The sequence below is a fragment of the Salvelinus sp. IW2-2015 genome, linkage group LG3 (assembly GCF_002910315.2).
Source record: "Salvelinus sp. IW2-2015 linkage group LG3, ASM291031v2, whole genome shotgun sequence".
Classification (NCBI taxonomy): domain Eukaryota; kingdom Metazoa; phylum Chordata; class Actinopteri; order Salmoniformes; family Salmonidae; genus Salvelinus; species Salvelinus sp. IW2-2015.
In genome coordinates this window covers 11287494-11305426 of record NC_036840.1, presented here as the reverse complement: position 1 = coordinate 11305426, position 17933 = coordinate 11287494, and the positions used below count along the sequence as shown (strand labels likewise).

The window sequence follows — 17933 nt, the reverse complement described above, 5'->3', positions numbered from 1 at the left end:
CACTCAAATGCCTAGTCATAGGAGCCCTTTGGCCTAGAATGAATCATCCTGCCTTACAGGATGATAAAGCACGTGTGAGACTGTTGTGAAATTCCCAGTTCCCTTTGAACAGTTTTTTTTATATAATAGCTTTCTTTGCTTCAATATTGTGTACTGTGTTCTCGTACAATATTATACATGCAGATAAGGACATATCAAGGTAGTCAGGTAGCAATTTATATTTCAGGATTAGAATCGAAATACATAAAGAAATGATGGAATGAGTCACATTTTAGTGTAAGTTGTCAATGTTAACATAGTGGTTGAGATATCTAAAGAGCACTGTCTAAGGAATTATGAATATAATTTCATATTACAACAAGGAGCACAGGGACACCGTGCTTTCAAAGGCACTTTCCAACATGTAAGTAAACGTACAACATGTTTAAACTCTGAACAAGTAAAGGCAACAATATTTGGCACTTACTACATTACACATTGACATTCTGTTCGCCTCATGAACAAGGTCACAGTAGTGCTTGAATCTATATACAACTACTGCACTTCTCGTTGTATGTCCCCAGTGTAGGAATGTGGGTGTCCACTCGGAGGTTTCAGTATTCTGCATGCAGAGGGAAGTCTTTGTGCTTGTTGCCCCTGCAGTGAGGAGGGTACGTCAGGGAAGAACAGGTAAAGAGGAAAGTGGGGTTGAAGTCAGCATCTAGACACTCTGGAACTCACCATTCCATAGCGAATCCTCTCCAGTTCCTGTTGAAACTCAGGATGACTTTCATGTCTAAGTCATTCAGCTCRAAGTCAAACACCTGTTTGAAGGCGACAAAATAACAATGTAGACATGCGAAGGAACCAGTGGCTTGAAACCAAAAGATTGTGGGTTCAAATCACACACTCCTTTTGTGTACAATTCTGCCACTGTCAATGTCAAATATATGAAGAGGTTAAAGTGTGAAGGTCTCCGTGGCTTCCAGGTTAAATCCTGCCTTGCATGTAGGTTCAAAACTCATCTTGTCCGTTTGTTTTTTTAACTCTATATCATATACACAGTGTACAAAACATTAGGAATACCTGCTCTTTCCATGCAGACTGACCAGGTGAAAGCTATGATCCCTTACTGATGTCACTTTGTCTTGACCATTCAGAGGGTGAATGGGAAAGACAATATTTAAGTGCCTTTGAACGGGGTATGGTAGTAGGTGCCAGGCACACCAGTTTGAGTATGTCAAGAACTGCAATGCTGCTGGRGTTTTCACRCTCAACAGTTTCCTGTGTGTATCAAAAATTGTCCACTACCCAGGTGCATCCTGTTTACATTGATCATCCTTGAGATGTTTCTACAACTTGATTGGAGTCCACCTGTGGAAAATTCAATTGATTGGACATGATTTAGAAAGGCGCAGACCTGTCTATATAAGGTCCCACAGTTGACCCTGCATGTCAGAGCAAAAACAAARCCATGAGGTCGAAGGAATTGTCCGTAGAGTTCCGAGACAAGATTGTGTCGAGGCACAGAGGGTACCAAAACATTTCTGCAGCATTGAAGGTCCCCAAGAACACAGTGGCCTTCATCGTTCTTAAATGGAAGAAGTTTGGAACCACCAAGACTCTTCCTAGAGCTGGCCGCCCCCAGCCAAACTTAGCAATCGTGGGAGAAGGGCCTTGGTCAGGGAGGTGACCAAGAACCTGATGGTCACTCTGACAGAGCTTCAGAGTTACTCTGTGGAGATGGTTGTCCTTCTGGAAGGTTCTCCCATCTCTGCAGCACTCCACCAATCAGTACTCAGACCATGAGAAACCAGATTCTCTGTTCTGATGAAACCCAAGATTGAAATCTGGCCTGAATGCCAAGCTTCACATCTGGAGGTGACCAAGAACCAGATGGTCACTGACAGAGCTTCATGTCTGGAGGAAACCTGGCACCATCCCTACGATGAAGCAGTGGTGGCAGCATCATGCTGTGGGGATGTTTTCAGCGACAGGGACTGGGAGACTAGTCAGGATCGAGGGTAAAGATTAACGGAGCAAAGTACAGAGAGATCCTTGATGAAAACCTGCTCCAGAGCGCTCATGACCTCAGACTGGGACAAATGTTCACCTTCCAACAGGACAACGACCCTAAGCACACATCCAAGACAACTCAGGAGTGGCTTCAGGACAAGTGTCTGAATGTCCTTGAGTGGCCCAGACTTGAACCCAATTGAACATCTCTGGAGAGACCTGAAAATAGCTGTACAGCGACGCTCCCCATCCAACCTGACAGAGCTTGAGGATCTGCAGAGAAGAATGTGAGAAACTCCCCAAATACAGGTGTGCAAAGCTTGTAGTGTCATACCCAAGAAGAGTCGAGGCTGTAATCGCTGCCAAAACTGCTTCAACAAAGTACTGAGTAAAGGGTCTGAATAGTTATGTAAATGTGATACTTCAGTTTGTTTTTATGCCAAAAAATGTACAAACCAGTTTTTGCTTTGTCATGAGGTATTGTGTAGATTGAGGGGGAAAAAACTATAATACATTTTAGAATAAGGCTGTAATGTAACAATGAGGAAAGAGTGAAGAGGTCTGAATACTTTCCGAATGGACACTTTTTTTTAAATATAGGCACATATAAAGAAAATATAGATGTGCCCACTTTTTCCAGGAGCTTTTCTCCATAATTGCTGCTTTATACAGGAGGGGACCCCAGGTATATACAACCATGAGTTCTGACAGCCTTCCAACTATCCCAGAGAGTCAACGCAATCACATTCAGGAGCTGAGCCTGGGATGGAACCTACAACCCYGTACATCAGAGGTAAGATTCTTACCAGGGCCAATGGCTCTTCCACTCTTAGAACACTGCTCTTCGTATATTTGACATTGAAAGCTGTAGAAAACAGACAAGATATGAACCTCTAGGAGGCAGGGATTTAACCTCTGACCGACTCAACTCCATCTACAGTGATAATTGTCAAAAAAAATACCTGAAAATTTTCCTTGATCCGGGAGGGCGTAGCCGACTTAGGAATGACGATCACATTCCTCTGSATTTGAAAGCGGATAAGGACCTGTGGAGAGGATAAGAACAGGGATTGGTCACTTGATTGACCCTAGACCAAGACTCCTTGTATCCAGACAAAGAATGTAACTGTTACCATGTGAGCGTTGGACCCACGCCCGATGACATGGTTTCAAAACAATGATTCTTAATGTTAGAGACTTGTCTTGGAAAACACTAGCCAAACCCTTGACAATTGATTGTCCCCATTCTAACCCCTAGCCGTTTTCTTTAAACGCTACACATGGGACCCATATCCAATTTCAGGCTAATTATTGTATATAAATCTATCAGCATATATAATTGTACTGTAATATTMTTTGGAGAGTGATCAGCTGCGTTAACCTCAACTTGAATGGACTTTTGTTGAAAATGTAGAATTTCACGAATCATGACTGGAGTAAGTATGGTTGAGAACATGGGTTGGTTATACCCTTTGTATTCCCTATAGCTAGGGCCCTGTGTTTGGTGCAATCATGTGACATGCCTGGATGTTAACTTTTTTTTATATATTTTTTTATGTAAGCTTTTTCATCAGTGTCCCCTTTTTATGCCAGATTGTCCAGCACCATCCTCAGACAATTGCTTTCATTTTTGGTGTAATTTTATATTTCTGGATAAGGCTTAAAATACCGGATCAAATTTTGCTACAGTATGTCACTAAAGGCAGAATTAGGAGAAAGTTCACTGTTTGTAGAGGTTATTGATGCTTCTCTCATACCTGTGCTGTAGTCTTATTGTGCTTATCAGCRATGGCCTTTAACTTTGGGTCCTCGAGCAGAGACGGCTCACCAGGTTTCGCCCTGTTGAAAATGTMATTTATTTTAGTCTTCCTTATGTTGACATGAAGTCAAACGCACATMATTTTTAATGGTGGGTGGGTCCTGAAAAACAAAATCTGTAAGTAGGGAAAGGGTAGGGTCCGACAATGCACACACACTCATTGAAACGTTGTCAATAACCAATTAAATACAATGCCTGTTTTGGATMATTTCAGTGTACAGGTCAATTGTACTTCATTCTATAACCTTCCTTTTAATCCAAAGTGACTGTATACACATTAGATCACAATTTTTATAAGATATTCCTATCTCACCATGGTCTGTCTGGGGAGCCCAGAGGGCTGTAGSCTGTCACTGAGATGYCTTTAGAGTGACAGTAGTTGATCAACTTCTCCTGGTTCAGATAGGGGTGGCATTCAATCTGAAGGGACAAAGATGAGGCGTTGGTAATACAGAGATAAGGGGCAATAATGCCTTGCTTAACTGTATTGACTTGTTTTGTCTGTCTTGATCACCAAAGACTACAGTACCTGGTTGTTGGYAGGTTTATACTTGAGTCCTGGCTTGTTTAGGATGGATTCAATCTGGTCTTTGTTAAAGTTGGAGACACCGATAGCCTTGACCAGTCCAGCATCCACCAGCTCCTCCATAGCCTGTTCAATAGGTCAAGATCAAGCTCAGTAAACTGTCAAATGTCTTKTAGTTTAATCCTGTTTGCTGGTGTTGGGGGATGTTTGTTTTGGAATACAGTATACCATTTTTTTTGTTTTCCTTACCTCCCATGTGTCCAGGAAGTTGCTTTCACCTGCGACTACTTGTCCGTCTTCACCAGTAGGAAATAGATTCTCTCCAGGCTGCAATGGCAAACAAACTAGTTACAGGACAATAGTCCTCTCACTCTTAACCAGGGATAGTTTGAAAGCTGAGTCATTTTCGTGACAGACACACACAGTACCTGAAAGCACATAGGGAAGTGTATTAGGTAGAGGTCCAGGTAGTCTAGTTTGAGGTCACTCAGAGTCTTCTGACAGGCTCCTTTCACCATAGACTTCTGCTGGAGAGTACACCACAGCTATTTGGGAGAAACCGTCATATTAGACTGCTGCGGCGCATGTTGAAATACAATTTAAATGTCAATACTAGCCTATGGMCAAATTTTTGAAGTGTCATGGTGATGTGTGGCAGTTGAGTAAGGGAGCACCCAGAACAAATGACAGTACTCGCGTGACATTGGTCACCATACAGAGCATGTGATGACATGCCTTAAGCCCGTATGGAGCTCTTTGTCTGCCTGGCTTCTAGGGGCAAATCATAGTGGCTCCATGACCAAATCTATAAACTTGACTAATGCGTGTAACCTTACTTTACTAACCTTACTGACGACGAAAAGCTCCTCTCTCTTCACCACCCCCTGGCCAATCATGGTGTGAATGCCAACCCCCACCTCGTCCTCGTTCTGGTAACAGTAGGCTCCGTCTATGTGTCTGTAGCCTGCAGAGATGGCTGCTTTCACTGCATCCGCTACCTTGCCTGCTTCTGCCTGCACACGGATTCAGAGGGCCTATTTTGGTAACCTCACACTTGACTTGAGCCTCTGTCAGAAAGGCTACATAATACTGTAGAAATACTAATCAGGACAGATTTGATTATACTGTATAATATAATCATCGTTAAGACGGCCTATGTTAGGTCAAAAAGTCAAGTATAGGCTAACCCCCGATTCCAAGTGTGACGGTGAAACATAAGTGCAAAAATAAGATGCTTCATCTTGGTCATCATAGTTCATTAAAACTCTCAGGATATATGGCAAATGAGAAGACTCATATTTTAACATGAACATACCGGTAGTTGCCAAAAGAAAGAAGCAGTTAACTGCCAGTTCAACAAGTATCAATGCTATCCATGCAAGATGCCTAGACGAAACTAAATTACGCTTTATCTTACCCTCCATGTCCCCAAGCCCACGATAGGCATGCTGGCCCCGGTGTTGAGAGTCACAGTGGGTGTGGGTGTCATTTTTAAAGATCTGCTGTAGTATCAATCCTAGGATTCTGGGTTGAGAGGATCCCTGTATTCAGAGTGGAAGGAATCACTATTCTCAGTGCAGCACATGAACAGCTGAAACACAGATGTGAAGAGGGTTATGGGGTTTATGTAGAGGGAGAGCATCTGGGTTTGATTGGTTACGCCTGCCTCCCGCCCCCTACAGCTAAAGCAGCGAATGGGGCCAGGAAAGGGCGAGTGAAGGAGTAGCTGAATGAATCAGCATGTATGAGTGTGTGTGCATGCGCAGCGGGTTTGCTTGTCACAATGACAAAGAACACATTGCTTGTTTAAACAATTCAGGATGTGATGCAGCATGCATTTCATGCTAATATTGATTGAGTTGAAGAACATATGATAATAATGTCGAATATACAGCTTTTTTTTTTTTTGATCAGTATTTGTAGTATGTCTAGAGCCAAATCATCTTCCTTGAACAAGGTAATAACCTGTTCACTAGTGTTTAAATACAATATTGGAGTGATTTTTGACCTTGCAATGACTGTGATTTAAAAAGGACAAGTCATGGGGATTTCAACAGTCAGTGACTCAAGCTGTAATGCTTGAGTCACTGACTGTTGAAATCAGCATCCCGTGCATACATTTTTGTATGAAGGTGTGACTAGCATAAAATGTATAACGGTGGCCTTGCATAAAAATAGATTAAATTAAACACAACAGACCCAGACCCACAGACTCCATATTTTACGCAGATCTGCAACACAAGCCTCAAAAGCATAGCTAGTTTACTAGATTTGAAACCACACGCTATCTAGGTTAGGCATAAAATGTTAGCAGTGTGGTTAAGGTTAGGTTTAAAATCACATTTTAAGAAGAGAAATTGTAGAAATGGGCAGGCTTTATGACTTACTGTGGTAACTAGTGATGGCTATGAAGAGCCTGTCTAGAAGTCTCTGGAGCCACAAACTAGCTAGCGAGCTAGTATCTGCAGTGCCCACGTTGTTTTATGCACGAGAAAAGTGGAAATCAACAAACAAAGGATGAAAAGCTGAGATTGAACAGTAAATTATATGGACTAATCTTGTGATATGGGTTCAAGCCAGGCTATTCTGCCCTTGAGTTGCGTTCCCATGCAAAACTAGACAGATAGCTAACAACGAAGTCTTCAATAAAACTCCCAAGGCTGACTTTTCTTGAATGAATATATTGAAAACGTTTATGTTGTGAAACTGCAAAATACAGAAAATAATATACTTTAGTATTCAACTCACACCGACATACTGTAGCTGTACATTATACATTTGAAGTTGCATGAATAGAAAGCACGTACTAAAGTACCATGCATCTGGCATGATGCCAAACCATATAGCTAATTGTTACTCATATGGTAATTGGCAACTCCTTTAATGACTCTAATCATGTACAACCATCTCTGTAGAATAACAAAGCATATTACACTAGAAACATTAACAAAACTACAGTATTGTATATTTTACAATTCGTTTGCATGACGCACGAGCAAAGTAATACAGCTGACGGCATACATGAAAGGCATTGCAATTTGTGTGAGTAGATGCAACCAACATTATGTAAGCAACTCTATCAATAACAAGATTATCATCACTAGCTAAATGCTTGAATCAAACTTACAAACACATATTTTCCGAAGCTGAAGCGTGACAAGAAATAACTACACTTTTTAGCTGCTTCTATGCTTGTAGAACGAATTCTCTACTTCCTGTTTGGGTACAGTCTTAAGTACCAGAAAGTTCCACTAGGGGGCGAAGAACATCATGGAACACAATGAAAATCCATTTTAACCATTGTAATAAAATAATCTGTTACCTTCTAACAGGATGGCAGCACACCGGCATATAGACTTTAGCTACCCAGACAGCAAGAAGGATCCACGCCAGATCCGCGCCTGGACCTATTGCAACATCTGGTCCGGATCCGTGAAGCGGGCCAATACCGGCGTGGATCTGGATGCCAGATCTAAAACGGAGTTTGGCCAGAACCAGCTTTTTCCCTGATTATGACTCGCTACTAATGATGAGGTGTTCTAATTTTCTTACTTTAAATACAGTATGTTGAGCAAACCATAACCTTATCCTAGCATAATTCTCATCATAACTGCCATTTTTAATAGCTTTAACACAAATACATTTTCAAACACACATACCCAAAGTATTGCAGTAGTTATTGGTGATTCTGTAAAAGCATACTGTATAGAAAATACTTAACCAAGGTAATCTACTGACTCAGATACTAAAATAAAACATGAAAAAACATTTTGATTTAAAAATGTCTTCAAATGTGTGTGCAAAGTGGTGTAATTGTTATACTTTTAAAGATATCAACCAGAAAGATTTTCAATAAGTTTACTGAATTAAAAACAAACGCAACATGCAACAATTTCAAATATTTTACTGAGCTACAGTTCATATTGGGAAAAATGTATTAGGCTCTAACCTATGGATTTCACTAGGAATACAGACTTGCATCTGTTGGTCACAGGTGCCTTCAAGAAACGGTAGGGGTGTGGATCAGAAAACCAGTCAGTATCTGGTGTGACCACCATTTTCCTCATGCAGCGCAACACGTCTTCACATAGAGTTGATCAGGCTGTTGATTGCGGAATGTTGTGCCACTTCTCTTCAATGGCTGTGCAAAGTTGCTGGACCATTGGCGGAAACTGGAACAYGCTGAAGTACATGTTGATCCAGAGCATTCCAAACATGCTCAATGGGTGACATGTCTGGTGAGTGCAGGCCATGGAAGAACTGGGACATTTTCAGCTTTTGTGTACAGATCCTTGCAACATGGGGCCGTGCATTATCATGCTGAAACATGAGGTGATGGCGGCGGATGAATGACACGACAATGGGCCTCAGGATCTTGTTACGGTATCTCTGTGCATTTTATCGATGGCAATTTGAATGCAATTGTTTGTTGTCCGTAGCTTATACCATAACGCCACTGCCACCATAGGGCACTCTGTTCACAACGTTAACATCGGCAAACCGCTCGCCCGCACGTTCCCATACACATGGTCTGCGTTTGATAAGCTGGTTTGACGTACTTCCAAATTCTCTAACGATTTCTCTCTTATGGTAGAGAAATTAACATTCAATTCTCTGGTGGACATTCCTGCCGTCAGCATGCCAATTATACGCCCCCTCAAAACTTGAGACATACAGTATGTGGCCTTTTATTGTCCACAGCACAAAGTGCACCTGTGTAAAGATCATGCTGTTTAATCAGCTTCTTGATATGCCACACCTGTCAAGTGGATGAATTATCTTGSCAAAGGAGAAATGCTAGCTAACATGGATAAAAACAAATTTGTCCACAATTTGAGAGAAATAAGCTTTTTGTGCGTATGGAACATTTTGGGGATCTTTTATTTTAGCTCATGAAACATGGGACCAACACTTTCCATGTTGAGTTTTATATTCTTGTTTGCAACACAAAGACAACGGCTTGTTACTGTCTCACCACTCCCATGGCATTCCATATGTTGCATTATGACCGGGGTTGGGGAGTAACGGATTACATGTAAACCGTTATGTTAACAGCAAAAATATTGTAATCAGATTATATACTTTTGAAAAACAAGATGATTACTTGGAGGATTACTTTTAAAAATCAGAAATGTTTGCGAGGGGAAAAAAATATTTTGACACTTCTCTGTTTGTCTGAATGACATTCAAATCAGCATTGAAAAAAGGCGCASATTTAAATGTGTTCCTCTTGAGCGAGTCTGAACACAAGTCAGAGGCCACTATGATGACACATCAAATGGGTTTGATGGATCGTGGGAAAAGAGCAGGAATAAGCTTTTTGTAGGCTACAGTCCAAGCTATGTCTTCCAATGCTATGCTGTCGAYATCCAAAGATTATCCAATTTGAATTAACACTTGGAGGTAAGGATGACAGCAGTGGTGTAGCCTACGGYGATGCGGTAATCACTTATTGATATCTACATAGTGCATTGATGTGAATCACACTGTTGCTCTCTGTTAGCTATTTACATTTTACGGATTGCGATTGTTGTGKATGGCTGTTCACAAATCTAAATGTGTATTTGAAACCAATAATGATTTGAATTCAAGACGTTTAAGGTGCCTATTAATCATTGTTTTTKAAACCAGTGGACAGCCAGTGAAAAACGTGCTMTTTCAAAAGCTGCACAGTGCCGATCCCAGCCTATGGAATAAAAGTGAGGCTTTTATTGCTCAATGTAATTCATGCTGATAAAACAATTTAATCCATGGGCCTAATGGACACATGTTCAAACTCGCACACGTTTGATAGACTTAAAGGGTCAATCTGTCGTTGCTGCATCCATTTTTGGACTTATATATCCATTGATTCTTGAAAAATATAACTTATAAATGCTTCATGAGCTTAGTTCAACTGTCACACTCCATGAGAACCCAAAATATAAACTTGTTTTTCTCCAGTGTTTGTAAACATTGTAAATGTAAACAAACACTGTATAGCCTCTTAACATGGTTAAAATATTTTTGATATCATGGATGGTCAAGTCCTTGTATCCATAGCTCTGTCTATTCATCTGAGAGTGGTTACATTTCTCCAGGCCCATCCCTCAGCTTTCTACCAAAACGGAGGTCRGGCGACCGTTTTGTTATTGTTTCATCTGTGGATTATCAAGATTTCAAACTGTCGCCAACAAAAAGTGTAACAATAGGCCTATAACAAATGCAGCATATGGCATTCATTTTTCACATGTAAATAGTACTTTTCAGTAGTGCTCAAAGCATGCCATTCCATGACTGCTGCATTTTTATTTTTCAACTCGAATCAATCAGCCCAATCAGTCCTCCAAGAAAACAAAATCATAAACAACAGAGTAGGGCTGGCTAATAAATCCTTAGTTTAGCGGTTATGCTCAGGTAAAACAATTTGGCTAATCTATACTTTCATATTTCCAAGTCCTATTCTTGAAGATCAAGGGATATAACATTTAATGAATTGACTGGAATTGTAATAGACTGGTTTTTAAATGTAAAGATATAATTTAATCGCGATGGGTTAAACTAAGCCTACATAAGCAACCCATAAAGTAAAATTTAACATTGACTTATCTTGCAATAGAYGTGGTTCAATTAGTAACATAAATGTGTCTTCTGATGCCTCTTAAGGTAATTAGTAACTAATTAGTAACTAACAGATTACATTTAGAAAGTAATCTACCCAACCCTGATTAGGTCACCGCTGGTGATTTACATAAAGTTGGGAAATGCTGAACTTCTTCACCGCCTCCCAYGCCACGTTYGCACCGCCCAACGGTCGGTTTAATGTTATGTTTCTGAAGATGAAATAATACTAGTAGCTATGCTTTTATAGTAGGTCAAGGATTCAGAATATGTAGAGGGMCGTTCCGGACCTCCCCAGGGCTGCACTACAGGTGGAGATGGGGGATATGCCATTGCAGATTAGGAGACAGCAGCTGGCAATGAATTATTGGGTCAACCTAGAGGGACATGGGGTGTCTCATCCTGYGAAAGGGATTTTACAGGCATGCTGGGAACGTGAGCGAACACGAGCATTGGGTGGGTCGGTAATACCCAGGTGAAGGAGATTACACTGTATGGAAGGGAGTTTAGTCTAACGGTAGCTATTCCTGTAAATCCACYATGGCTACTCCCATCTCCAGTAGTTGATCTAGAAGTAGGAGAGACTACAGAAAGATTTGTTGAAGCGACATCTGGATACTGTGTATCAGGATTTTGTKGCCATTTACACAGATGGTTCAAAAGATCCAAGGACAGGAYGCACTGGGWCAGCATTTGTAGTRMAGGAATGTGGGGTGGTAGTCAGGAAACGTGTTATTTGCTCTGATTMATGTGTAGTGTTGCTGAGTCTCCAGTCCTTTAGATCACGTAGCAGACAATACCTGCTTTATGAGGTACTACAAACCCATGGCAGGATTAGACAAATGGGTATACAGATAACATTTACTTGGGTCCCAGCACATGTGGAGGGGAACGAGGCAGTTGATGTACTCAAATCAAATTTTATTGGTCACATACACATGGTTAGCAAATGTTAATGCAAGTGTAGCGAAATGCTTGTGCTTCTTGTTCTGACCGTGCAGTAATATCTAACAAGTAATCTAACAATTTCACAACAACTACCTTATACACACAAGTGTAAAGGAATGAMTAAGAATATGTACATATAAATATATGGATGGTCTGTCTCTTATACACATCTAGATGTGTATAAGAGACAGTGGCCGAACGGCATAGGCAAGATGGTATAGAGTACAGTATATACATATGAGATGAGTAATGTAGGGTATGTAAACATTATATAAAGTGGCATTGTTTAAAGTGACTAGTGATACATTTATTACATCCAATTTTTTATTATTAAAGTGGCTAGAGATTTGAGTCAGTATATTGGCAGCAGCCACTCAATGTTAGTGATGGCTGTTTAACAGTCTGATGGCCTTGAGATAGAAGCTGTTTTTCAGTCTCTCGGTCCCAGCTTTGATGCACCTGTACTGACCTCGCATTCTGGATGATAGCGGGGTGAACAGGCAGTGGCTTGGGTGGTTGTTGTCCTTGATGATCTTTTTGGCCATCCTGTGACATCGGGTGGTGTAGATGCCCTGGAGGGCAGGTAGTTTGCCCCCGGTGATGCGTTGTGCAGACCTCATTACCCTCTGGAGAGCCTTACGGTTGTGGGCGGAGCAGTTGCCGTACCAGGCGGTGATACATCCCGACAGGATGCTCTCGATTGTGCATCTGTAAAAGTTTGTTTCTGGTGACAAGCCAAATTTCTTCAGCCTCCTGAGGTTGAAGAGGTGCTGTTGCGCCTTCTTCACCATGCTGTCTGTGTGGGTAGACCATTTCAGTTTTTCCGTGATGTGTACACCGAGGAACTTAACTTTCCACCTTCTCCACTACTGTCCMGTCGATGTGGATAGGGGGGTGCTCCCTCTGATGTTTCCTGAAGTCCACAATCATCTCCTTTGTTTTGTTGACGTTGAGTGTGAGATTATTTTCCTGACACCACAGTATTGGCTGAACAAGCACTTAATAGTGGGGATGTTGTAGTTTCACTGAGCAAGGCAGAGGCAAAAAGCCTGATACGGACAGTGATGGTGCAGAGATGGCAGGAGCAGTGGAATAAAGATACTTGGGCAGGCATTTATTTCAAATACAGTGGAAAGTCAGGGAGGACGGCAGGAAGGGACAAATCCTTTTTACAAGATTACTGGGACACAGCCGGTTGAATAAGACCTTAAATGTGATAGGAAAGCATTTCGCTACACCCGCAATAACATCTGCTAAATATGCCTATGTGACCAATAAAATTCGATATGATTTGAAAGCTTCCAACAGGAAAGTGTGAWTATTGCCAGGAAACGGAGACCATGGAGCATGTATTGCTACAGTGTGGGCAGTATCAAAGGGAAAGCGGGAGGCTGAGATCTAGTATGAGGGAGAAGGGGATACAGGAAATTAGTTTTAAAAGTATATTGCGTAGAACGTCATTAGATGTAGTCTTTTTTTTAAGAGCAACGGAGCTGGCAGGTAGGATTTAGTTTCTCCCGGTGGCTAATCGGGTGCGGTCTCCAGTACAGTAGGTGGAGGTAATGCACCATAACGTTGGATGCCAACCGCCGATAAACCCCACCGAATAAGAACTCTTTTGACCACACAGCATCCGCGTAGATGACAGAAACCTTGTAGACGGGTCGTGGCCAATAAATGCTTTTTGAAGGCGACATGACATGCGCATTATACACTGTTGATGACATTGCTAGCTGGTTCGACCGAACTTTGAAACTGCCAACTGGATTGCTAAAATATTGTCTCCTTCGTTAGACACGACCATGCTACAGTTCCTGGTGAGTTGATATCGAAATGAAAACGATATATTGCTAACTTTCTGCGTCTCTTTGTGTGTATTGCTGGGCTACTGTAGCTAGCTTGCAACTTAGCTAGCTTTCATAACTATGTTGTGTGCTAGCTATCATAACTATGCTGCTGACCTAGCTAGTAAAAWCAACAGCATGTATTCCGTCTTGAATAACAATTTTTATTTCTAATCTTGCAGGCTGGGTTTACTTTGGGAAACGTTGTTGGGATGTACCTCGCTCAAAACTACGAGGTACTACTAAGAGGAGCAACTAGCGCCGCGGACCTAACTCCACTAACGTTACCAACCGAATGAAGCAGAGACAAGGCTTTGTGGAGTCTAACTACATCGACAAGGTCAATACTTAAAAAATAAATATATAGATATATATTATGAAACGCCTAMCTTGTACCTATGTAGTTGCGTGCCTTTCTTTTGCTGAAATCCATATTTTTTCAATAAACGTTAATCAAATACAATCACCAACTGTTTCCTTGTTGACGTTCAATTGGCGACAAATGCGCATTTGCGCTGTGTTGGCATCTTAGAGCAACAGCAATGAGCAAAAAGTCTGTAGTTGTAGTTTAACTTCGATTGAAAAAGTATGGATTTCAGCAAAAGAAAGGCATGCAACAACAGAGGACAAACAGGTAAAAGGTAGGCGTTTAATAATTATTTTTTAAGTATTGACCTTGGGCAAATCGAAGTTGTCAGAGCTCGWTTCCACGAAGCCTTGTCTCGGCTCCACTCCATTGGCGGAGTCATCAGGAATTTCCTTCACCGTGGAGTTTAGTCCACTAGGGAACAATCCACTATAGATGTCAGTCAGTGTCAATGGTTCTGTGTATTTGCATAAAACACAATAGGCCTGGGGCCTCCCGGGTGGCGCAGTGGTCTAAGGCAGCGCTAGCTCCCAGAGACTCTGGGTTCGAGCCCAKGCTCTGTCGCAGCCGGCCGCGACCGGGAGGTCCATGGGGCGACGCACAATTGGCCTAGCGTCGTCCGGGTTAGGGAGTGTTTGGCCGGTAKGGATATCCTTGTCTCATCGCGCACTAGCGACTCCTGTGGCGGGCCGGGCTCAGTGCGCGCTGACCAGGTCGCTAGGTCTTTCCTCCGACACATTGGTGCGGCTGGCTTCTGGGTTGGATGCGCGCTGTGTTAAGAAGCAGTGYGGCTTGGTTGGGTTGTGTTTCGGAGGACGCATCTCGACCTTCGTCTCTCACGAGCCCGTACGGGAGTTGTAGCGATGAGACAAGACAGTAACTACTAACAATTGGATACCACGAAATTGGGGAGAAAAAGGGGATTTAAAAAAACACAATAGGCCTATGTTATTGAACTTYTTATTTTTGGAACTCTTCTCTGATTACTCCACCTCTGTTTAAGGTCCCCAACATATCCAAAAAGATAGAAGCCTTCAAGAAGGATGTGGCGGCAAAGAAGAAACCTCCAGCAGATTAAAGATGGTTTCCAACCATGTTGATCAGAGGCAGATTGAAGAGATGGGGACTATTTGAACAACAAAATGCACACCGCAAAGGACATATATTTTTTCATCTAATTTAATCTAAGGTTACACGGGCAGAGGAATACATTGTAAAAATGATTCTCTAATCAGGGGTTTTACAGTACAGCCTGGACTGGTACAGTGTTATTTTTTTTGTATTCTTAAAGTGCTTAGCTACATTTTTAAGATAATATTATGAGGGTTCTATTTATGAGTGGATATGCGAAGATGCTTAACTGCTGTGGGATCTAATAAACTTCAGAAACCTTGGCCTTATTCTTGCAAGCAGCTGGTCATGGCAGGCCTTTAGGTGGGGCACTGGCAATTGCATTTATATCAAGTCTAAACATGGCATTTTTACAACATACGCTTGTCCTTTTTGCCAACTAAACTGTGCAGTTACTGCTTTTGAGTGATGTTATCTAGAATTAAAGTGGGAGGCCTATTCTATGGATTCTATTTCTGTGGGTGTTATGGTATTGAGAATGAGTCACTCATGTAAATTGCATTGTTTGGTGTCTATTCTAAGCTAAATGCTGTTCTCTAACATCGTAGGCCTTATTCAGATGTGCCTAAATCTGTTCAGCCTGCATTAATACATTTGCTGATGTTGGTTCTGGTGGTCCCGTGTGGCTCAGTTGGTAGAGCATGGCGTTGGGCGCTTGCAACGCCAGTGTTGTGGGTTCATTCCCCACGGGGGGACCAGGATGAATATGTATGAACTTTCCAATTTGTAAGTCGCTCTGGATAAGAGCGTCAGCTAAATGACTTATATGTAAATGTTCTGTGTCAAATTGAAAGGTGTTACATCACATAAGATAGGTCCCTTGCTTGACAACACTAACCCAATACTTCATCACCATCCAGTAAAATGTATTTATTTTGTAGGGCCTTTTTCACCCCTTTTTTTCTCCCAAATTTCGTAGTATCCAATTGGTAGTTACCGTCCTGTCCCATCGCTGCAACTCCCGTACGGACTCGGGAGAGGCGAAGGTCGAGAGCCGTGCGTCCTCTCAAACACAACCCAAACAAGCCGCACTGCTTCTTGAYACAACGCCCGCTTAACCCAGAAGCCAGCCGCATCAATGTGTTGTAGGAAGCACCGTACACTCGCCGTCCGTGTCAGCGTGCTTAGCGGCCTGCCACAGGAGTCGCTAGTACGCGATAGGACAGTAACATCCCTGCCGGCCAAACCCTCCCCTAACCCGGACGAGGCTGGGCCAATTGTGCGCCRACCAATGGGTCTCCCGGTCACAAACTAGGCTCTCTAGYGGCACAGCTAGCAGGGCCTTAGACCTCTGCGCCACACGCGAGGCCCTATTTTGTAGGGCAGTTATTCTAACTTGCCATGTTTATGCTTGACCKCCATTATCCAGAGAAGCATTCTTCACCCGCCGTCACAGCTATGTTTTTCTTGAGAGCATCTGGGTATGGTATGCCRGCAGAGGTCAACATAGTTCCATGTTTTCGTTCCCCTCTTCTCTGTAAATAACAACCAATSCACCAGAGGTCACCAAAGTGATATTTTGAATTTGAACAGAAAAKATCAACTAAAATCTACATTATAATTGGGGCTCTATTCAATCTGTTAAGCTGAAGTGTTACAGATTCTGCAATGTAAAGGTAATTTTCTATTTAGCCAAAATAAGCAGTGTTTAGCATGAATGCAGTSTCTGCTAAATCGGGAACAGTGGAGACTGCTGAGGGCTCATACTGGCTGGAATGGTGTTAATCCATTCCGGGCCATTACTATGAGCTGTACTCCCCTCAAGCAGCCTCCACTGATCGGGCACATTGCCTTTACATTTATATCACGCTGTAAAGTTGGATTTCCGCCGTGCGGATTGAATAGAGCCCGTACTAAACTATAATGTTTGTTTTGGTCTTGGCAAGGTTTATGGTAGAATCACTTTTTGTTTTCTTGCTCTTCATTCCTCCTATTTTCTTTTTTGTTGACTCAGGCCATCCAAAGCCTCGGATCTCCAGACAGCCAACTGCATTGTGTGAAATGTAGTAAACATTCTGCATGGCTGCTGGACTGAGAATGTCCACTTCTGACTTGGTGTCTTTGGCACTGACTGATCTCTTCTTGGATGACCTTCTACTCAGCCTTTTTGGCAGGCCTGCCACTATGTGACCTTGACTTTTTGGATTCTGTTGATTTTTCTTGATTGTGTAGGCTRTGGACAAACCATTTGATAATCACTATAGATAACATGGAAAGTTCATGTGAAGCAGTATGTTTTAGGCTACTTGCTTTACACTGTACCCTTGACCAGTGATCAATGTATGCAACAACTGCATCAAAGTTACTGCACCATTGTGTGGACAKTCCTCTCCTATATGATTTGCGAGATTGTTCATTCCCTGAAAATGTGTCAAAGAAACCTGGAAACATCAGGGACATCACACAAATAGGTTACTTTTACTTTTCAAGTAAAGGATGCATGCCCACATCCCAAACCTTACCAAGTTGCATTTTTGTGAACAAGTGAAAGCTATTTTTATGTCAAATGAAATCACACAAGTATTGAAATAACCTAGAATTGTAATATAAATAGTTACGCTTACCAACCTTTCGCCGTAAAAGTCTGGCAGAGATGACATCCCATGTGTTTGTATCCTGTTGTTGTAGACACTAGGCTTGTTCTTGGTGTTTGAATAGGCAGCCACTTTTACAAGGTTGTCCCTGACCTCTGTGCTGCTGGGC

General features: G+C 42.1%; 2 protein-coding genes across 6 annotated transcripts; one reads left to right on the top strand and one right to left on the bottom strand.

The window, feature by feature from the left end:
• Positions 1-194: 194 nt before the first annotated feature.
• Positions 195-7561, bottom strand: LOC111950640 (aldo-keto reductase family 1 member B1). 5 transcript variants are annotated; one of them, XM_070434533.1, is made up of 12 exons: positions 7468-7561; positions 6728-6865; positions 5758-5881; positions 5186-5353; positions 4769-4885; positions 4590-4667; positions 4344-4466; positions 4128-4234; positions 3753-3834; positions 2958-3041; positions 721-803; positions 195-636 (listed from the first exon to the last, which is right to left on the bottom strand). In XM_070434533.1, the coding sequence occupies exons 3-12, from the start codon at positions 5827-5829 to the stop codon at positions 594-596; spliced, it is 957 nt and encodes a 318-aa protein (XP_070290634.1). In that variant the 5' UTR covers positions 5830-5881; positions 6728-6865; positions 7468-7561; the 3' UTR covers positions 195-593. The 5 variants fall into 5 exon arrangements, with proteins under 5 accessions (XP_070290634.1, XP_023824187.1, XP_023824171.1 ...); XM_023968419.2 differs by having other exon boundaries at positions 6728-6802; positions 7468-7558; XM_023968403.2 differs by lacking the exon at positions 7468-7561 and having other exon boundaries at positions 6728-6974.
• Positions 7562-13525: 5964 nt separating this feature from the next.
• On the top strand, positions 13526-15836 carry LOC111950633 (short transmembrane mitochondrial protein 1). The gene is made up of 3 exons (XM_023968380.2): positions 13526-13705; positions 13915-13968; positions 15103-15836. Exons 1-3 carry the CDS (start codon positions 13691-13693, stop codon positions 15175-15177), a joined length of 144 nt encoding a protein of 47 aa, XP_023824148.1. The 5' UTR covers positions 13526-13690; the 3' UTR covers positions 15178-15836.
• The last annotated feature ends 2097 nt before the right edge of the window (positions 15837-17933 follow it).